A 23,925-nucleotide genomic window follows, 5' to 3' on the forward strand; every position below is an offset into this window, starting at 1 on the left:
GTGGCTAAGTGCCCCTGAGTTCAATTCCTAGTACCAAAAACAAATACATAAAAGTTAAGAATAAGAAGCTCCATCAGAGTTAATTTCTGTTAAAACTGACAAAGAACACCATGCCTTTAAGGCACCTACTTAAAGAAAAATAAATCACATTATACAATGTTATCCCATTGTAATTTGAAAGGGTCTGTTTACATATGCTCTCAGACTTTCTTATGCAACTTCTATATGGCTTTTCAGTAGTGCTTGAACCACACAAACATAAAATCTGTTCAGATCTAAAAATATAGTGTTTCAACAGTTGATAAAGATTTCAACAGTTGATAAAGTGGACCTGCTTTAATACTGAAACAATTTTATGGATTTTTTTGGCCACAAGGTGGTAGTATTGGCAATCCATTAACAAGTTAGACTTCACCTCCTTCGTACATTTCTTTATTACTTGTAGCCTTAATAGATATAAATAAATAAGAGAAAAAACTAGAAAATGTAAAGTAAGAAAAGTGCTTGAAAATAATTTGAATTTTAACACTATTGGTGATAGTTATAAAGGTAGATACTTTTTGAGTGCTATAAATGCATTTTTTAATTGTTATGCCCTGAAAAATATAATCCTGATGTGTCATTCTATGTTATCCACTTGTATGTGAGACATTTAGAATTGACTTGTTTAAAGTAGTCACTTGTAGCGCTCTAAGACATATAAAATAATAATTACATATCATCTATTTGGTGCAGTTTCTTCTACTTTAAATTCCCTAAAAGATATTAAGCTTTAAAATATAAAATTTTCATACATTTCAAATTTATCAATAAAAATTGAGAAATGTAGGAAGAAATAGAAACTTGAGAGGTACTTTAAGTTAGGATGTTTTGAAAATCTAGAGTTATCTTTTGTTTTAGTATTGAAAATATTTTGTATTTAACTTGGTTTGTTCATGAAATTGACACACATGCCATGTGCTAAAACTTGGCTGTCTATGATCCTCAAAATGAGTCATTTAGAAGAGCCAAATTTTTCAAATAACTGAAGTTTTTCTCTTTGGGCCCATTTTTTCTAAGTGTTCCTAGAATGGATTGCATGCTTGCTTATCTTTTTCAAATGAAGCAGTAAAAGACTGCTGTGCCTTTCAGGGCTTGTCTCCTCTGGATGGCAGTCCTTCAGAGCCTGCCATGGAGTGGAGTGGTTTTAAACCCCTGTGTTGGATGGCCTGTGTTTTGGAGTGCCTGTGACTGGTTTTTATGTTTGTTTTTTTTGTTAATGGGTTTTTTTGGACTCCTCTTGCTGTTGATTTTTGTTGCCAGTGGCATGCTAGTGTCTAACAATTACTGTCACATTTCTGTTGATGGTGATTAAATAATGATATTTATTTCAGTTAAGTGTAAAGGGAAAATATCCACTAGTTTTCTGAGTGATGTGTATGGGCCTTAGTATATGAATTTTGTAGTTTTTGGATACTCAGAACCTTTTAAAATACCTGTTTCTAGAATGTGTATCAAATTGTTTCAATCTGGAGGTGGCAGGTGGAGTCTAACAATTGGGTAAAGCATTTACTTCCACTTTTGGCTCCTTTTCTGGCCTTCATACCTCTATTTAGAAACCTCTTTGCTCTGGAGTGGTATAAGTACCTAATACTGGTAGCCTCTCTGGAGCAGATACTGACAACATTCCTCCTTTCCTTGCTCTTGACTTTCATTTTATCTGTTTTTCCTCCCACTTTCTCTTTTTTGGACTTTGTGTACACTGCTTTATTGTTCTTCCTTTGTATTCTCATGCATAGCTCTTTGGTAATGTTAGAGACTTTGATAAGCTTTGCTAGCAGCATTAAAGCTTAAAAAGCTATAGTGACCCATTTTGTAAAGGTTTGACGTTAAGTATTAAAAATGGTTCCTACTCCTGTGTGACTTTTGTTTTGAATCCCATAATTATTGACCTCAGGTTTACAGTGCTGTTCCTGGTGGCATTTGACCAGTTCTAACTTTGATAATTACATTCAGCCATTAAATTTTCTCCTTTCGCTCTACCTCCCCTTCCCCACCCTCATTTCCTTTGAATTTTTCACTTCCTTTCTTTGTTTACTCCACTCATGCTCATAGTTGCTTACATTCATGTGGAATAAATGATTCATGTTCATAATTCTTGGCTACTAGGAGATAAAAATTTTATGAAATAATGTTTTTGATTGTATTTCCATGGTTCTCTATAATGTGCTCTGTGCAGCACTTCTAGGCACATTGCTCTCAGGTTAAGTACATATTTGAATACTTTCTGGGGCTTAATTTATAGCTTGACTATTTAATCAGCCTATATCATAAGTCATTGGCTTAATATAATTATAAAAGTTCATATTTGGGAGATCCCTGACAATGCCTGGAGTTGTTATATTCTACTGGTGATAGGCAGAATCTAGCATAGATGTGAGTGTATTGTATTGATTTCAAGGCTAGAATTTTGCGTTAAACACATGCTATTCTGGCTTTGTATTACAAATTTATTTTTAGCTACCTTCTACATCTATACTGACTATAACCTTTGCCTTCATACATAGTCACAATGAAAGAAGTGTAGCCTTGAAGTTGATGGGTTATTTCAGTCCTACTAGCAACAGCTTTTGTGGTTTACTAATGGAAATAGTCTCAGTTTTGATGGGAAGAACTGCCGTTGGGCGCCTTGGTGATGGATGGACTTGATGCTGCTCAGAATACTCTTCAGGCCAAGGAAGTACACTGTCTGTGCTACATGCAGTGCATTGTGCCATGGATCGAATGACAGAGACTTCCCACTAGTCATTTCTGCCTCTCTTGCTGTGCATTTCTTTAGTCCCTATTAGCCTTAATTTTTCTTTTGGATGGTTTATCACCGTTGAGGTTTTATTCCCACATAACTGAACTTCATATTGATTGCTTTGTATTCCCTGAATAATACGGGCAGCATTGCTATGCATTAACCTTGATTGAGTGTGTGTGAGTGTGTGTGTGTGTGTGTGTGCGCGCGTGTGCGTGCGCACATGCACATGCATGCATGTACATGTGTGTTTGTTGAACCAACACCAGTAACTTAGAGAAGTAGAAAATGAGGGAATAGCAATACAGAGCCTGAGCATGGGGTTACAACCCTGGCTTAGCCACTGACTATTTATGTGGCTTTTGGCAATTTACTAAATCTCTCACGTACTCAGCTTTCTTATCTTTGAAATAAAGATATTGGAGAACTTAATTTCTAAGTCTGTTCCAAATCTAAAAAATTTTGTGCTTCTGTGCATAGTAAAATACTCAACCATCTTTCAATAACCTCATATTTGGAAGGTTGGGGGGATTTGATGTGGCATTCTCAGAGTTCCATTTTAATAGTATAACAACACAGTGTATATTCTTGGAATTTTTTCATGTGCAGATATATTGAAAAGAGTGTTTTTTCTTTTCCTTCCAGAACAGTGGTTTTGTGCACATTCATACTCCAATAATTACATCCAATGACTGTGAGGGGGCTGGAGAGCTTTTCCAAGCTGAGGTGAGTTCTGTTTCCCATCTTGGAAAAATATTGTTGTTTGATATTTTTCTCCTGAGGGTTTGTTTCAATTTATTTATTTATTTGTTTGTTTACTTATTTATTTATTTATTTTTGTAGTGCTGGGGATTTTGCATTCAAGGCAAGCACTCTACCAACTGAGCTATATCCCTAACCCCGTTTTAAATTCAATAAGAAGACCATAGGTAGCATCTGAAATTGATTGTAGAATTCTTAATATTTATTACAACTGCTCTGACTCCCTATCCCACTAGCCATATTACTAATACTGTGACTAAAAGGAGTGAATTTTTAATTTAGTACTCTACTTGCTTTCCTTAAGCCACTGAAATGGTTAATTAGAGAAATTTAGAGATTAATAAGGATTATAAGATATTCTGCAAATTCAACCATCAGTTGATGCTTGAACATAAATCATGTTTTTAAAGATGGATAAAAGGGCTGGAGTTGTGGCTCAGCAGTAGAATGCTCACCTAGCATATATGAGGCACCAGGTTCCATCCTCAGCACCACATATAAATAAATAAAATGAAGGTATTGTGTCCACTTACAACTAAAAAAAGTATTTAAAAAGATAAATAAAATAGAAAAGTATACATACAAATATCATTTTCTTTTTCAGATTCTTTTTTAAAAATTACATTTCCATAAGAAATGATTTGTGTGTATACCCCATTAAGGTTTTTAGTTTAATTCTTTGTTTAACAACCATTTTTGGATTTCCTACTATGTGTCAGGTACTGTCAGCCTGCCCTTCTTGCAGGAAAAAAAATTTTTCCAACTTTTCTTAGTCAGTTGAAAGCCTTTCATTTATTAGTTTTACAGCTGAAAAAGTCATTAGCTAGTCACATACTGATGGACAAAGAGAACTAAATTGATGAGTTGTGCTTTTTGTATGTTTTTTATTTGCTGAATTTTTTAACTCTAGTAAATATCAAGGTGGTTCTTTAAACATTCGGTTGATTTTATTAGCTGACAAGATGTGTATATAACTGCTTTCTCAGTGTTAGGGCTTTCTGGCTCTTGATAACCATGCTTTCTCTTTATATTTTTGAACAAAGTTTTCATTGGAAACAGTTGTTCTGACGTATTGAAGTCATTATTATTAGGAATAGTAATCAAATGTTGTCTTTCTTCATACTTGAAGAAATCTGGATGGCAGTTAACCTTCTGGAAAAAGCAGAATTAAAAAACCTGTTGAATGTTTAAAGTGGAAGTGTTAGCATCTATATATGAGTTCAAAGAAGTTAGCAAATGACAAAATAATAGTGTATTGTAAAAAACATTATTTTCTAGGTGTTTATTTTCTCTTTGTGAATATTGAAGTGAAGAAAAATTACTTAACCTTAAATGCATTTCATGATCCTTTCATCTAAACTATGGAATATTAAAAAACAGAGAAGCAAAAGTGTAATTTCAAGGAGTTTTTACAAATAATAAGGGAATTTTAAAAGAGACCCAAATTAAACAAACTTAAATAATGATAAATTGGGAGATAATTTCTATACTACCAGGAAAATCTAAGTAGATCTGAGTGATTACAGTTTGTGTATTTTGGTTGCTAAACAACCAAAGGAAAGTTACTGCATAAATATGAATAGAAAGAGAGAAAAATATATTTCTGAAGCTAAATAAATGAAAAATGAAGTTCATATCATTTCAGGGCCAGAGAGAGGAATTTTACATAATGGGATTAGAGTACTAGAAAGACATGCTCTTGAATTCATTGATCCTACTATAGTCAGGGTCTAGATCAGATTTCAGCATCTGTGACTTTTGTGTTATGTATGGCCTGCCATCTTTGTTGCTTTCAGAAGTTTAGATACCAAGACTCACCTTTTGCTCTGCCTTTGTAAGCAGTATTTTTTCTTATTCTCACCTCATACACCTTACACACCTGTGTCCTTACAAGATTCATTCTTAATTTCCTCCTGGCTACTAGTAGAGGCATAGGGGTATGAATGTTGGCAACCACTTTTTAGGAAGTAGGTCTGAAAAAGTGGAACTTTTGTATTTAAATTCTTGAATTCTTGCTTCTCTACCAGGTGTGGTGGTGCACAGTTGTAATACCAGCTATTTGGAAGGCTGAGGCAGGTTCAAGGCCAGTCTGGACAATTTAGCAAGAAGTCCCTGTCTCAAAAAGAGCTGGGGACATAGTTCAGTGGTTGAGTGTCCTGGGTTCAATCCCCAGTACCACCCTGCCTCAAAAAAAAAAAAAAAAAAAAAAAGAAGTTGATGAGGAATAGGGGAGACTACATATATTTGAGGTTACAGTGTTACCAATTATAAATGATATGAAATCTATAGCAAAATATTGTCAGGGAGAATTGAGTTGGTCAGGAAAATCTTCAAAATGAACATGTGATTTAACTATATCTTAGGGAAGGTATTCCCAGTAAGGGGAACAATGTGAGAAGAATTGGAAAGTTAAGTTGAGCTGAAGGGGTTTTATTAGACTCTGAGTGAACAGATTTGAAGGTTCATATTGGCAAATTATAGAAAATAAAGGTGGCTAGCTTTAAGAATGAGGTTATGGAGCAGTTTGGGGTTTTTGTTGTTGTTGTTGTTGGTTGGTTGGTTGGTTGTTGTTGTTTAAGGAAAAAAAATGTTTTGAGACATGTTTTACATACTATAACATTTACCCACTTATATCTATACCACTCCCTGGTTTTTAGTATATCCAGAAAGTGGTGCAGCCATTCACCACTTTCTAACTTGAAGGCATTTTCATCACTCCGAAATAAACCAATGTATTTATTAGCAGTCTCTTCTCATTCTTACTCCCAGCTCTGACCACAATGCTACTTTCTATAGATTTGCCTCTTCTGGAACATCTCATATAAATGGATTCATATGACATATGGTCTTTTGTATCTGACATCTCTGATTTAACACAGTTTTTGAGGTTCATCCATGTTGTTTGTGTTTCCTTTCTTCATTCCTTTCTATATCAAACTGGCATTTCATTGTGGGGATGTCCTATTTTTTTAATCCATTTATCAGTTAATGGACATTTGTGGTGAACTACATTTTACCTGTTACGAGAGTAATACTGCTGAGAACATTTATGAAAAGATTCTATGGATGGAGATAAACATTATCTCGTTTGTTTTGGAAGAAATTTAGGGGTAATATGGTAACTGTGTTCAACATTTTGAAAAATTTCCAAACTATTTTCCAAGGAGGCTATACCATTTTACATTCCCACCAGCAGCATATGAGGGTTCTAATTTCGTTGTATCATTGCTTATGCTTGTTATCTTTTATGTCTTTGGTTTATAGTCATCCTAATGAATGCAAAGTGGTATCCCACTGTGGTTTTGATTTACATTTGCCTAATGACTAAGGGTGTTGAGCATCTTTTCACATTGACCATTTATATATCTTCTTTGGAGAAATATCCAAGTACTTTGCGCATTTTTTAAATTGGGTCCTTTGTCTTTTTGTTGTTGATTGAGTCACAGGAATATTTTTATGTATTGAACATACAAGTCTCCCCAACCATCAGCAGTGTAAAGGCTGTAATGTTGCCCTCAGGCACAGGCTTGGTGTGCCCACAGTCACCCAGAGATGGCACTTCTTTGGATAGGGTTTCCTTTGGCTGTTTCTTCCCCTGACCACATGTAGTGTGATTGCTCCAATGTTTTAACAGTGTCCTAGAGCATGAAACTTTATCTCAAACTGATCCAGTCAATTTCAAACTCCTTTAAGGGGATAGTTTTCAAAATCAGTGTGTGGGATTTATTGTGACCTTGAAAGCGCTCTTCTAGCTTTTCCAGTATGTCTCTGGCACACCGATAGATCTACAGTTTAACCTTTATCTCCAACGGATCTGCCAATCTCTGATTACCTTTTACCAAATCACCAGTGTTGGAGAGTACCCTTCAGTTAGAGAAGTTTTCCACACTCTTTTGCAAATAAAGTCAGTGCCTTTGAGGAGAGATCCAACCTCTATTTTATGGCCTGATACCCTGCCCAGGCAAAATCTTAGAGCCAGAGCTCTAATGCTAGAAACATGGACAATGGATGATTCTCTGCGTGACATCTTGATTTAGAAACTGAATACTCAGTGGAGGGGGTGACAGCAGCCCCAGGTCTCTTGGGCTTGCCTCTGCTGGCCTGGAAACCATAGCCCATGCATGGTCTGGGGAACAGAGCCTTCCACCTGGGATTGGCGTAAACAGAACCTTTGTTCTTGGCTATATCATCCTGGAGTGGAGTTTCTGTCATGCCATGCTGTGAGGGGATTAGGAGGGAATGGGCTCTGGCTCAAACAAAGCAGACACCTTAGTCTTTATCAAGTTTAAAAACTTTTACCAGTTTCACAGAGGAATGGGTCTAAGAAGCTTCCCACACAAACATACCAGAAATTAATGGGTCAAAAAAACTAGTCAGTTTTTGAGCCAGGTGAGGTGGCACATACCTGTTACCCCAGCAACTCTGGAGGCTGAAGCAGGAGGATCACAAGTTCAAAGCCACACACAGTGAAAGCAAGGCTTTAAGACAAGGCCCTCTCTCTAAATAAAATACAAAAACAGGGCTAGGAATATTGCTTAATGGTTGAGTTGAGTGCCCCTGAATTCAATCTCCCACCTCCCCACACATGCAAACAAAAAGACTAGTCATTTTTTGACTTATTTTTACTACCAGGATCCTCAATTTCCTCACTTGCAAAATGTAAATAACACTGTATTTATAGGTTGTAAGGTTTAAGTGGTTGATATGTATGAAAATTTCAAAGAGCTAATTAAAAATAAGGAAAATAGTATACAAGATCAGGCTGATGTAAACACTAGCATTTCTCCTTTCTAAACGAGTGTGCATTCTAGAAATGATAGTAAGAAGTTACCACCCCTCAGGAATTTGGGTTGTTGTAAATTTTATGGAACATATCATGTTTTGGATTCTGCTTGATGTTTTCACTTTTTAATTATTCTAACCCATTTTCTTTTAAACTTCCCCCCACCCCTCCCCTGTACTGGGCCTTACACTCTTAAAAACTTTTTAGATGATATGTAGGCTAACACAAGTCAGACCTCTTCTGAGAAAAACAAAACAAATAAACCACTTTTTTCAGCTAACATTAAACTCTTTATCTCCAACTCCTGTTGTACTCTTGTATTCAGTCACAGTGGCCTGTTTTAAGATTCCATTGTTTTTCAAAATGTTTCTTATTCATCACTTTGTTTCCCCATCTAGATTTTATATATGCTTCTTTGGGGGAAAAGCTGAGTGCTTCCTAGAATATATAATATATAAGTACTTACTGATTGATATCTCCCCCACCCCACCCACGTGTCTGGCCTTGAACTTGGAATCCTCCTGCCTCAGCCTCCCAAATCACTGGGATCACACACGTGTGCCACTGTGATGAGCTAATTAATAATTTCTAAAGACTGTTTTAGTTTTGCAGAACTTTCAACTTTAAGATTAGTCATTTTCAATCCTGTTGAGATGTCTGTTTCTGCTAAAGAGGTTCAGATTCTACATGTGAAAAATGCCTAACCCTTGAACATGTTGAGGAAGATAGACTCTCAATTACATTAACCTTGGGGCATGGGGTCTGCTCTTTTATATTCTTTGAATTTTTTATCCTATTCATATATTACTTTTAAAAAAGATTATATATGTATAAGGTACACAATTCAAAAGTGAGGAAAAAAAGCACAAAGTGAAATGTCAGATTCCTCTCTTCCCAATTCCCAGCTGTCCTGTTCCTCCTGTAAGTAATCATTGTTAACCATTTCTTATTTAGTCATCCAGATATATTGTTTGCTTACACAAAGATATACAAATATTTTCATATCTTTATTTATTACATATATGGTAGCTTACTAATTACAACACTCTAGGCCTTCCTTTTTTTATTTATCAGTAATTCCTATTGCTCCTTCCAAGGGTGTGTTTTGTTCCAGTGTATCAAGACATGTGTTTTAATGCATTGACCATATTCTTTTACTCATGGAATTTTGTTTCCATTCTTTTAATATTATCAGTAATGCTGCATTGAATATTATTATATATACTCAATTTGCACATGAGTAAATATAGTTATAGGGTTCTAAAAGTAATTACTCAGAAGAGATATGTATTTTATATTTTGATTGACAATTTGTTCTTAATAGAGGTTGTACTAGTTTTTATTACTGCCAGTAATACATGAAGGGGTTATTTAATGAATCAGCTTTCAGAGTATGTTACCAGTTTTTTAAATTTTTCTCAATTTTAATTTGATATGTTACTTTTTAATTTTATTTATTTATTTATTTTTGTGGTGTTGGGGATTGAACCCAAGGCATTCTGCATGCACCGCAAGTGCTCTACTACCTGAACTATATCCCCAGCCCTATTATTTTTTAATTTTAAAAAATTTAATTAAAACAGGAAAAGAAAATACCACACTGGATTCAGAGAAGCAAGTTTGTTTTCTAGGACACTGAAAAAAGAACTGACTCAAGAAGCTATTGTGCTCCTGACCATGTTGTGTTTTTGCCAGTTCCTCTGTGAAGTGAGAATCTTGTGATTTAACACCGCAGCTAAAAGAGAAAAAAGCCTCAGATTGTGAACTGATAGAGCCTAGGGCTACTTCTTTCCAAAGACTGAACTATTTCTTCCATTCCACATATTCACCAAGTGGAGTACATTCTTAAAATGATTCAGCCACACAACTGGACTAAAATTATAGGATTGATTCATCCTATAACTATTTGTTAAGCCTCCTTTTTTTTTTTTTGTAAAAAGTACTGTGCTAATGCTCTTTGATTTACAAAGTTATTTCCATTTTCCCTCTCAACAATGTGAATTTATATTTTTAAGAGAAAAACAAGATCCTACTATAGAAAATGTCACCCAAACAATGTGAATGTGAAAGCTAGCCATATTAAAACCAAACTGTGAGCATTACAAGGATATATTTTAAGTCAAATCCTTATAAATATAAAAGATACTATGAAATCTGAATCTATTTATCCTTGGGTTCATAATTTTAAAGTACTTCTTATTTTATTTAGACACCAACATTTAACCTGAGAATAGACCTAAGCTAATAGCAATATCCAACATTGGTATAGTATGTTATTAAGTCAAGTAATACTTGCATATAATTTTGCTATCATTTGTGTTGCTTCACTCATGTGTATGTATATTATACATATCATACATAATATGTAATAATATATAATGTGTATGTGTGTGTGTGTGTGTGTACCACTAAACAGAAGGAGCTTATTAGCTGTCATAACTCAAGGAGAAAAAAAGAAAGAAAAGTAACATTTATTAAATACCAAATATATTTTAGGTACCATGTCAAGTTCCTTTATTTTACAGATAGATAGTATGTGATCTCTGCAGCAAGCCTTTGAAGTAGGAATTATTTGTCCTTCTGGGGGAGCAGAAACAATATGTTTTCCTTATACATCATACCTAGTATACTGGTAGGTGCTATAGGTGCTCCATAAATATTCATTGATGGATTATCATTGTTGTTTTAGATGAGGAAACAAGGTTCAGAAAAACTTGTCAAAAGCCATGCAGTAAAGGGCACAACTGTATTTTAAACAAAGTCTATTGTCTGTAGAGTAAATAGATAACAGACAACTCTGAAGAATGAGTGCCTCACTGAAATAAAGCTTCCTTGCTCTTTCTTTTGGGTCACTCTTTACACATAGCCTTTTATATTCCCAAGGGAGAAAAGATAACATTTACTCAGCCTACTGATGGCAGCCACTATACAGTACTGTTTTTGTTTGGTTTGGTTTTTGTTTTGTTTTGCACAAGTAACCTATTATTAATGCTTAATTCATTTGTATTAAATATTGTAGATCTCTCAAATAATGCAAACTGTGTAGACAGTTTAGAGTGCATACCTATACCAGTATTGAACTTAAGAACAGGGATATTATTAGTACCTTTGATCCCCCACTTTCCCATTCCATCTCTCTTCTCCCACTATCTTGAATTTTGTGTTTATTTTTCCCATGCTTTTTCTTATTTTAAAAAGTTTTATCACATGAATGTACCCCTAGGCTAAATATTTAGTTTTGCACATTTTTTAGTTCATACAAATGGAATCATAGCTTTTGTGGTGAGGTTCCCCCCCCCTCAGTACTATGTTCTAATTAAATCAGAATCTCTGGAAATAAGACTTAGGCATTAGATTCTGGGTGATTTCAGTATACCTTCCATGGTGTACACAGGGTGGGGGAAGTGCATGTTCTTAACTTCAGCTTTACTAATAAATAAATCCAAATTTTCACAGGAAGGGAAGAAAGAATTTAAACTCCCACCAGTAGGGTATGCTGTTCCACATAATTGCCAACATCTGCTATTTTCAAAGTCTTTTAAATTTGCTAATCTCATGGGTAGAAAAAGGAACCTTAGTGTGGTTTTAATCTGTTTTTCTTGGATTACTATTGAGATTATGAATCTTTTCTTATGAATATTGGCCATTCATTTCCTCTTCTGTCTGTTGGGTTGTCTTTTCATAGAGATTTGTTTTCATATTCTGGATATTACTAATATGTTGTTGATGGTGTTATGGCAGATGTCTTCTCTGAGTTTGTGCCTTGCCTTTTTCTCTATACTATCATTTAATGAAAAGAGTTCTAATTTTAAATGTAATCAAGTTTTAGTCTTTTATGGTTTGTACTTTATTTAAGAAAACCTTTCTACATTACTTCCTAAAGTTTTGTAGTTTGTATGAATATGAATACATAGGTCTTCCAGTTTACCTAGAATTGAGTTTTGGATATTATAAGTCTAATTTTTTAAAAATGGATAACTAATTATTTCAGTACCATTTATTGAATAGTTCACTTCTATCTGGTGATTGGAATGGCCAGCTGTATCACAAATCAAAATTCCACTTATGAAATATGTCTATTTCTGTATGCTCTGTTCTGTTCCATTGGCTTATTGGAATATCCCTGTGCCATTAGCTTACTGTCTTAATTGTCATAGCTCTACGATAAGTCTTGATGAAAGGAAGACAAATCTTCCCTCCTTATTTTAGTAGTTTCTTGCCTATTCTTAATTCTTTCCCCTCCATATAAACTATGGAATTTCTTGTCAAGCTTCGAAAAACCCTATTTGACCTTTAACTGGAATAATATGGATTGTATAGAACAATTTGAAAAATGTGGTGTTTTAATGGTAATGAGTCTTCTATCTCTGGACATGATATATCACTTTGTATACTTAGGTTTTCTTTAGTGGTTTTTCAATAGAGTTTAATAATTTTCTTTATCAAGATTATTAATATCTTTATTATATTTATTTTCAGGTACTTAATATTGTCTTTTGGTATAAATGTTCTGTGTGCCGGGTACAATATTCAATATATGTCTATTAGAAAAAGGGTATTAATTGTATGATCAAATCTACAATGTGCTCACTGATCATTTTTTAAAATATTTTATTTTTTAGTTACAGTTGGAAACCTTTATTTTATTTATAATTATATGGTGCTGAGGATTGAACCCAGGGCCTCACACATGCTAGGCAAGTGCTCTACCACTGAGTCACAACCCCAGCCCTAATTTATTTTTATTTATTTATCTGTCAATTATTGATCTGTTATAATCCTTTGGTATGTTTTTTAGTTTTTTCTCATAGTGTTTGCTCTTTATATTTTTGAGGTTATGTTATTAGGTAATGCAAGTATAGAATTGTTTCTTGATTAATCATCCTTTATCATGTAGTGGCCCTCTTTTTTAGCAATATTTTTTGCCTATGGTTTATTGTCTGATATTCATTTAACCATACCAACTTGTTTGTTTCTACTGTGCTAGACAGCTGAACCCAGGGCTTCATGCATGCTTAGGCAAGTACTCTACCACTGAGCTATACGCCTAGCCTCCAACTTGTTTTGATCAGTATTTATCTGATAATTTTTTACCATCATTCTTACTTTTCTTGTAAACCTTTCTTTGTCTTATGTTGCAGATATGTCCTGCAAACAGCATATAGCTCAGATGCTTTTCAAAATTAAATCTGAATCTTTGCTTTCTTGTTGGTTTAACTTAGTCCTTATTGTGATTGCTTATGCATTTGTTTTTTTAATTTAGCCATCTTATTTTGTGCCTTTATTTTAAAATAAATGCCCCCTCCTTTTTTGTCTCCTTTTAAGTAAATTAAAATCTTTTTTTAACTTCACTTCCTCTCCCCCCTCCCCACCTTAGAACACTAGTGATGGAGATAAGGGAAAGGGAGAGTTTAAGGCAATGATTCTCAATATTTTTTTGGTACTATGGTTTGAACTCAGGGGCACTTAACTACAGAGTTACATCCCCAGCCCTTTTTTTCCCATTTTACTTAGAGACAGGATCTCACTGAGTTGCTGAGGGCCTTGCTATGTTGCTGAGGCTGGCTTTGAACTCGTGATCCTCCTGCCTCAGCCTCCTGAGATTACAGGCATGCATCACCACACCTGCGATTCTCAATCTTTTTTTCTTCTAATCAGTTATACATAACAGTAGAATGCAGGATAGTAGAATCAACTTGACTGCATATTAAATTTACCTAGGAACTTTAAGAAGTATGAATACCTAGATACCACCCCCCAGAAATTTGTATTTAATTGGTCTCAGATGCAGTGTGAGCATGAAAAATTTAGAAGCATACTAAAATGCTAATAGAAAGTCAATATTGAAAACATTAATGAATGAAATTGAACAATAACTAAATATAGACACAGAATTGATAGGCTAGGTGATTGTGATCAATACCTTTTTTTCTTCTCAAACTTCTAGCTTTTTTGCCTTTACCAATGAAGAGAATTAATTAGCTAGTTAATTTTTTTTCTATTACATAGTAGTATGCACAAATGAGTATTGGGTCCTCTGTTGAAGTTTATAGTTTTTTTTTGTTGTTGTTGTTTTTTGGTGGTGCAGGGGATTGAACTCAGAGCCTTGTGCATGCAAGGCAAGCACTCTTCCAACTGAGCTATATGCCAGCCTTTGAGAAGTTTATTTTTTTAATTAAAATAAGCTGGTCCTCAAGAAATGTACAGTTTTTTTTATCCACACAGAATAATTAAATATTTAATTGGGTTTTACCTTTTATAATAGTAATTATACAGAATAATTTATACAGAATAATTAAATGTCAAATCATGATTTGCTTTTTGTAAGTGCTTTAAGAGAGCTTCCTGACAAGGAAAAACTAGGTACTGGGGTGATCAGAGAGATGTCCACAGGACCCTTTTTGATGTTTCCGTCTTTGATTTTTGTCTCAATTTTGTCTTTTACTATCTGTTTCCAGAATTAGCCACATTTACCCCAAATCCCTTTCAGAAAGTTAAATTAGTAGGAGTTTGGATTGTGGTGAGAAGCAAGCAGATAAAGTGAATTATTGATGCGTATCTAATTCAATAGTTCTAATTAATATTGAGTATCTAATATGTTGAAAATATAGTACTGAACGAAGTACACAGAAGTCTTTTTCCTTGTGAAATGTACATCCTTATAGAAGGAAAATAAAAAAATTAAAAACTAAAATAGAGAGTATGATAGATTTTGTGGTCACTATCTTCAAAGATAGCTTCCTAGCTAGCATACTATGCTTCCTAACATTTGTACTCTTCTCTTGTCCCCACCTACACTTAGGTTGGGCTGGTTTTGTATATCCTGTAAAACATGGTAGAAATAAAGTTTTCTTGTCTAGGTCATAATCCCCACAGCTTCTTCCTTTGGTCTTCTGCAACATGAGTTCTGGGAGCAAGTCACTATCATATGAGCATTCTGGCTATCGTGAGGCCATCATCCTTTGAGCACACTCAGAATAGTCATGTGGGAGGCTGTGTGGTCACATGCCTGGCTAGCCACCAACTGTTTGAGCTCTACCATCTGAGGTAGTACACTTATGATGGGAGAAGTTACTTTGAATATCTAGCTCATTAGAGGAGCCTCAGATGACTTCATTATCAGAACTCATTTGAGTAACCACATACAGAGAATCCATGCAAGAACCTCCTTGCTAAACCCAGGCAATCCACCGAATTGTAATATTGTTTTAAAGACAGTAATATTGTTTTAAACCACTATTTTAGGAAGATTTTGTTTTACCAGGTGGTAGGTAATCAGAACAGATAAATGAGTAGTACTGTAGAGAAAAGTATACTGGGAAAAAGAGATTGAGTGGGGAGGGCATTCTAGTTTAAATTGGGTGGTCAGGGAAAGCCTTGCTAAGATGTTCAAACAAAAACGTGATGATTTGAGGAAGTAAGTAGTGTTGGTAACTGGGAAAGAACATTCCAGTTAAAAGGAGTAGCAAGGGGCTGGGGTTGTGGCTCAGTAGTAGAGAGCTTGCCTAGCACCCATGAGGCCCTGGGTTCGACCCTCAGCACCACATAAATAAATAAAATAAAAGTATTGTGTCTATCTACAACTAAATATATATATATATTAAAAAACTATTTTAAAAAAAAGGAACAGCAAGTACAAAGTCTCTGTGCTAGAGCTACCTGAAAGTTTCACGAAATAACCTCAAAGGCAGGTGTAAATGGAACACAGCGAAGGAGGGCAAGAACAGTAGGAGCTGACGTCACACAAGTATGGTCATACACCACCTAGTGATGTTTATGTCAGAGACATACTACATATATGATCTCATAAGGTCTCATAAGATTATATTGGAGCTGAAACATTCCTATCACCTGGTGATATCATTTATGTCAAAATGAATCCTACTGTTATGTATAACTAAAAAGAACAATAATAAAGATTTATAAAAATAAATGTAGGGGGCTGGGGATGTGGCTCAAGTGGTAGCGTGCTCGCCTGGCATGTGCGGGGGGGGGGCACTAGGTTCGATCCTCAGCACCGCATAAAAATAAAAATAAAATAAAGATGTTGTGTCCACTGAAAACTAAAACATAAATATTAAAAAATAAATTTTCTCTCTCTTAAGAAAAATAAAAATAAATAATTGTAGGAAGGCTACAGTTTGGTGATGCACCCTTCTCCGTATTTTTAATCTTGACAGGTCTTATTGCTTATCTGTATGGAAATAGCTGCTACCAGCAAAACTCATTTTGTGCTTACATTACCCACCTCTTTCTTGCATTCCCTTGGCATCTGGACACCCCTATTCCTTCTTTTTCACTATATAGTCCCTATATTGGATTTTTTTCAATGTGCTACTTCTACTGATATCTTCTAATGATGGAGATGGGAAGAGCTATAGAATTTCTCTGAGAACAGATTTCTCTTTTTACCCAAAAGGAATTATTAGCTCAGAGAAGTCATTAAACTCTATTGACACAACCATACCATGATCATAATAGCACTGCATTCTGGTTCTTCTAACTTTAAATCAGTTTTCTTTCTTCTTCCTTCATCCTTTGTTGCATAGGCAAAACAAACAGAGTGTCATGTGATCTATTATACAAATATATTCTTAATTATGATGTCATACTCTTTTAAATTGAGAATTGAGTATCTTAATTCCTCCATCTCCCACAAGGCTAGTATAGGATTCATTAAGAAGACATTCATTGAGAAGACACCTCTCTGATACCTATTATTTACCACCATTTAGAAATATTTGTCCTAGAAGAAAAATATCACATTTGATTAAGGATGTTGTCTATTTAGTGACTAGAGCTCAACAAACAAATTTGGTGGCAAAATCAAGTCATAAGCATGCAGTTAACTTCCTGAAAAAAGACAACTTGGAAAGGGGAAATTTTCTCTTAGGACCCAGTTTGTCTTAATAGAAAATACATTATCTCACAAAAAGGAGTTTGTTTCATGCTTTCTGCTAAAAAGGGAGCCAATGTTGGAATGAAGGCCTAAAGATTGAAAAAATGAGTGGGACAGTTCTTTGGCAGGCTACCTGAGGGATTTGGCTTCTTAACAGTGAAAATATCCTCAACTATATAAATTATTCAGGTTGGGACAGCCTGAGTCTTAGGCTTCCTTGATGGAGTCATATGGGAAACAATGTCTAGACATCAGAAATCAAGATTTTGCTTTTACAACTCACTGTTTGAAAAACTGCTAAGAGCAATACCTTCAGTGGACTCTAATGTATCATTTTTGTAACATCTGTCAAATGTATGTCAGCAGTCATACCAAGCAGAAATTTTGACCTGTTGGAAAAGAGCAATTGCTATAAATGGCATCACCATTTGGAAAAGTACTACTTCTTGTTTGTTTGGAAAGCATAGACTCTTAAAATAATGCTTAAAATAGGAGAAGAGATTTGTCAGACAATAAGCTCACCTCTGCTATGCCTGAGCTCTACGGTCATAAGCCTTCCCATTGTCCCTCAGGAAAATAGAGCCGCTCTTTAGAGGTTTCTGGTATCCATTAGAAGCATTATGATATGCAATAAACAAAACTATGGGCTAACATCTGCTTAAAGTGACTATTATAGTTAAGAAAAGCAGTGAATATTTTGGATGGAAAAAATTTCTGAAGAGAATTGAAGGTCTGCAATAACAGATCCAAAATATATTCAGTGTAGGAAGAATCAATGCAAAGGCTTGCATTTTTGTTCTAAAAGTCAAAGGCCCAAACACAGCCTGAGAAAGGCTTGCTTCAACAAAAGCACTTCTTAGTTTTTCAGTTTACTACAAGAGCATCAAATGCAATTCCCCATCTAAACCTCAGAACACAGAAAACAATTTCAATGACACTTAAATGGTATACACGTGGTACCACTCCAGATGCATAGGAAAAATGTAAATTCACTGCATAAAGTGAATGCATTTGGGCACTTGGACTTGATTCTTTCCTGGAATTCCAAATGAGAAAGATTGCTAGACTCTGTTGTAGACTAAACTTTGCCCCTACTTCCTCCCTCATTGGCACAATTGAGTACAGTGACCTAAAAAGTTGCTGGGATTTAATAGCATTCTGATTTAAATTCAGGCCTTTAACTAGAAGATGAATCATGACTCTTCACTGTTTCTTCACTGTGTCAATTGAACAAAGGGGTACAGATTCTCAGGAAATATAATGATGTGTTTAATTCGCAAACTAGGAGATACTTCCTGAAGGCAGCACTTTGTAATTGAGTCTTAACTATATGATATTATTTTTATTCAGATGAGAAAGGGCAGGACTGGTAAAAATAATTGAGATGCATCCACACCTGTATTATACTGAAATCAAAGGCTTATCAAGGAAGATCAGTTGTGATAATTTGGCATAGGAGCTAAACAAATCTGAAACATTTGGGAGGCAAAAAAGAAATCATCAGAAATGAGCATTGGAAATTAAACTTTCCAAAATATTGTTGCATTGGGTGAATATACAAGAACATAACACATCCACTATTAGGTATAATTAAAATGCACCAATAAAAATATATAAATGTTTTAAAAACCTCCATCATAAAGAAAATCAAAAGCTAGAAAAAATAAAGAGCATTGGGATGAAATCTCCAAAATTTCTATATCTAATAGATTAAATGACAATGACTTAAGCATCTATGATATCATTCAGATCACAAAAAGCTATCACACACCTGTGACATCCTTGTCAGGGTTATGGCAAGCAAAAGTGGATCCGCTTAGGTCTTTCCTAAGGGAATTGATATACATGGGAAAGCAATAAAGTCTTCTGTCTGAGAGCAATATCTGCAGTCAGATAGTCTTGAGTTCACATCCCTACTTCACTGCTCACTGCTTGTGTAAACTGCTAATTGTGCTCTCGGCCTCAGTTTCTGTTTTAGCAAAATGGGTTTTAAAATACCTGAATTAAAGTTATTTTTAACTTTTAAATTATATAATGTGTGTGTGTCTGTGTGTGTAGCCCAATATATTACAACTTCTTAATAAATGATGATGATGATTAGTCATGGAGAGAAAAGGAAACAGAAATGACAGGCACAGGATTGGGTCATTAATAAACTTGCCATAAGATAAAATGGAGGGGTTAGGAAAACAGGTTGAGAGGGCAGTCTAGCTTAGAACTTTCAAATATATGTAGCTGTGAAAATGAAAGTTCCATTAATAGATTCAAAGCCACTAGTCTATGACATACTCAGATTTGAAATGGAAAAGAAAACAAATTTGGAGACTTTAAGAGGGCATGATATCACCTCTCCAACACACAAAAAAATCAGTGCCATTTAGTCCATCCAGAAGAATTCAAAGTTCTATTACAAATGTAGTTCTCCAGCCTTTGGCAGCTTTGAACTTTCACTGTTCTCCAACGCTCTTTGCTACTCAAATTCAGTCCACAAATGAGAAGCATCTGAGTCCTGTAAGAGCCCCATAAGAACTTGCTAGAAATGCAGAAAGTCTAGCTTCTTTAAAGGCCCTCTCAGTCAGAGTCTGCACTGTTACCAGAGTCCAAAGTGATTAGAGGCTCTGCTTCAGTGAAAAGTTGGAGTAGGAAGAAAAATGTCAGTTAGTTAATTAGATGACTTAACTTTCAACTGTAAACTATTTATACTAATCTGATTAAAGAAACGTTGCTGTGTTTGTTGACTACATGAATGGACTAAAGAAACTTATGACATAGCTTCATTCTGCCCTGTTTTTTTCCCCATTTTTAAATTTATGGGTCCTTTACAGGTCTGGAGAAGAGACCACAAACAGGAGATGTTTGCATTTTTAGACATCAACTCACTATGGAACTGAAATATTCACAAAGTTAATAAAAGTTATTATAAAGTTATAGCATTTTTCCTCATAAAGCAAAGATGGCTTGGCTCTTAGTATTATGCTCAGCTTTTAAAATAAAAACTCTTCTATTTAATTTATTCAAACCATATGTTAGATTTTATTTAGCACAGTTGCCATTTAAACCCCTTAAGTTTTCTTCTGCATGGTTTAGGTGTAATGTATCCTAGAGCTGTATATAAAGCAAATTATTTTTGACAGTGGTGATTTAGAAGAAGTGTTCAAAATTATGCCACATTAAAACATCTGGAATTGCTCAAAGTCATAGAGGAAGGATTTATTTTTATTGTCACAGTAAATTGTCTCTATTACACATTTTGAAATGCATTAATTTTGATTTGAAAAATTATTTCAGAGGTAGTTTAATGCTTCCCCCCAAAAAACCTATAAAGAGAAAAGTTTTAAATATAGACATGAAAAACTTGAATAAGATTTTTGGAAACATAAGAGGTTGACTGATATTTATCTTTTCATACTTTTGTTTCCAACAGAAAGGGTTAAGTTATAGCTCAGTTATAGAGCATTTGCTTATCTTAAATGAAATCCTGGGTTTGAGCCTCAGCATGAAAAAAAAAGAAGTCATAAATTATTACCCATATCATCTAATGTAACTGAATACTTCTAATTACTCATTAAGGAATATTTATTGAGTACCTATTATGTGTGAAGGTACTTGATCCTGTTTTCTGCACACTTAAAAAATAATACTGGACAGGAAATAATTTTCCTTGAGGGAGCTTATAGGAATCACAAATATTGTGCAATTATGAAAACTGTCCATGATGCAGTAAGACTATATGGTATGGACATTTGTAATTTTCTGAAGGAGATATCCTGAGGCAGTTATGAAACTGGTAATGGATGGAAGGAACATATGGCTTTAAATCTAGGTGTTGAGGATGACAGAGAGATTGGCCAGAGAGGAGGAAGCAGTCAATAAGCAATGACTAATGTTGGAGGTTGGAGCCATCCCAAAGGTTAGACCAGCAGGGTATTGTGAACCATGTAAGGGTGTTACTCTTCCAGCTTGAGGATCAGCAAGCTTGACTTAAGCAAAAAGATGTCATTTGTTGTATGTGTACTTATGCAGAAAGAATAAGGAATGAATGAGAAAAGACTCTTTAGGAAGCTAGTGCAATAGGACCCATGAGTACTCTAGAATCTAACCCCCCAAAAAATCAGTGTTATGACAGGTTAACCTGTGACTCCTTCCAGAGATCTTTTTTTAACCTTGTCTTTCTGTTACGTCTGTTACCGATGTCTATCTTAACACAACCATACATCTTATCCTTACCACTCTTCCAAGAATGTCACATCTTCTTTGCATCCCAAGTCTTCACACAGTGCTGCTTCTACCCAGAATGCCACTGCCTTTCTTCAAAGCCCCCTTGACAGTCTCCTCAGGAAAAGCTCATTGTCCCACCTCCCTGCTGGCATTAACTCCTGATTACAACCAGACGATGTAACATTTACTATGTTTTGCAGTGATTATTTTTTTGTTTTTCTTCACCAACAGATCAATGGATTTGGAGCTGTTTATTTAAACCATCCAAAATAATCCAATGCATGTGAAAGACCAACATATAACACAGAACTAAAGGGTTATTATTTTTTCAACTCAGAGGCAAGGGCAGTTCTGGTTCCCCTCTAGATTTTCTTGGAGAAGAATAAAAAAAAATCCCAAGTTTTCAGCACCTCAAGTCTAAAATAAATGAATAAAACACACATTGTAGCTCTTATATTGGTGAAGTTACTTTCCACCACATCTATTCAAAGATGCCAGGAAGCCAGAATCTATTCTTACCTTTACAGATTTCTAGGCATAGGTCTAGCAATCATTTCTCTACCTGACAAACTCCTGGACTAGGTCAAACTCCCTACATGGTTCTTTTGAAACCATTCTTACTTGGCTAGAGATGAAAGGTAAGCTGCACACTCCACCCAACTCTGTTCAGAAGATATGGGGACGGAAAAGAAAAATAGAATTTGAAGTCCAACAAACATCTCCAAGAAGTTATTTACAAAAAGATGCCCTCCCTCTTGGTATCTGCAACTTCTGAAGTATCACTGAGGAATCTGTTGAACTGAGAATTGGAAAACTGATTCTCAATTATTTCCTCTGTTGATCTGCATAGGTGATCATTATCTCAGTGATGTAGGAGTGCTTAGAACTTCTGACTTTATCATTAGTCTTTAGAGTGTCAACCAACACTAGAACAAAGAGTGTCATTATACCATTCTGTTGAATATATAAGGCTTATTCTCTGGTAATAAGAAAATGATGTTGTTCATGTTCAGGAACAAAACTGACATGAGGCTTACATTGCATTGCATGTAATTGACAGTCCATAAACAAATAAATATGTGGTGATAAGTGTTCCAAAATTAAAAGAAAATAAAAGAACCCTAACTATTTATTAAAGAACAATATAGGGAGAGAGCTTGCTCTTTAAATTGAGTGGTCCGTCAAAGCCACTTTGAAAATATATTTGAGCATAAATCTTTAATAAAGTGAGGGGGAAAATCTGATGATAACTTGAGGCCTTCCTAGAAGAACAAAATGCATGAGCTGACAGTAGACCTGGTGTCTCCAAGAAGCATCAGGGAAACCAGAAGACTCACTGAGTAGCCTAGAAAAGAAGTTGTAATAAAAGATGATTCAGAGAAAAGGTGGGAGAACAGGTGAAGCAGAGCCTGTAAATCTGGCTCTGAGGAAGACAAGGCCTTAGAATGCTATGAGCAGGAACAGTGGCATGATCTAACATTTTTAAATTGTCACAATATTTTTACATACATATATTTTATGAATAGTTGACCCATGCATATAATATGTAATAACAAAATCAGGGCAATTAGCACTTCCATATCCTTAAACATTTATTGTTTCTGTGAATTGGGAAAATTCAGACTCCTCTGGTTGTTTTGAAATATATAATAAATTGATATAGACTGCAGTTATTCTTCTGTGCTATAGAATACAGAACTAGCTCTTCTTATGTGGTTGTACTGTGGTACTCGTTATCAAATCTCTCTTGATCCCCTCTCTCCTTTTCTTCATAGCCTCTAGTGATCACTTCACTCTTCTATGAGATTCAACTTTTCAGCTTTCACGAAAGAGTGAGAACTTGCACTGTTTTTCTTTGCCTTGCTAATTGTATCTAATATAAGACCCTCCAGTTCCATCCATGTTGCCATGATGACAAGATTTCATCTATTTTATGATTGAATAATATTTCTTTTAAATGACTGCCCTAATTTCTGTCTTAAAAAAAATAGCCTCAAAAGGAAAAGTTCTTTAGCAGGAAGATCAATCTAGAAGTGCTGCTATAATCTAGGAAAGAGATGATAGATTTAGAAGCCACTGAAGGAGCCATGGGAAAGGGCTGGATATAATTTAGGAAGTGTTGATATATACTGTAGGAGGCTGAATAACAGTTATCCAAAATATCAGCTCTTAATCCTTGAAACCTGCTATATTATTTGAAAAAAAGGATCTTTTGCAGATCTGGTTGAAAATTTTGAGAAAAAAAGGTTATCTTGCTTTATTGGTGTGGGCCCTAAATGCCATCACAGTGTGATGAGAAAGGTACAGGTAGCCTCAACATGAAAACAGAAAAAGAGAAGGCAATGCCGCCACGAAAGTAGAGGTTGGTTCTAAGTCAGAAATCAAGGAATGCAAGGACCCACCTGAAGAGACAAGAAACAGATTCTCCTCCAGATCCTCTGGCACCTCAATTGGTCTGTTAAACTAATTTTGGACTTCTAG

General features: G+C 35.0%; 1 protein-coding gene across 1 annotated transcript in view; it reads left to right on the forward strand.

The window, feature by feature from the left end:
- LOC143410585 (asparaginyl-tRNA synthetase-like) overlaps nt 1-23,925 on the forward strand; it is a 73,865-nt gene that overhangs the window by 14,289 nt on the left and 35,651 nt on the right. The window contains exon 5 of the mRNA XM_076871432.1: nt 3,428-3,508. Coding sequence (XP_076727547.1) covers nt 3,428-3,508 — 81 coding nt within the window. The remainder of the gene's footprint in view (nt 1-3,427; nt 3,509-23,925) is intronic.

Source organism: Callospermophilus lateralis, chromosome 11, assembly GCF_048772815.1.
Source record: "Callospermophilus lateralis isolate mCalLat2 chromosome 11, mCalLat2.hap1, whole genome shotgun sequence".
Taxonomy (NCBI): domain Eukaryota; kingdom Metazoa; phylum Chordata; class Mammalia; order Rodentia; family Sciuridae; genus Callospermophilus; species Callospermophilus lateralis.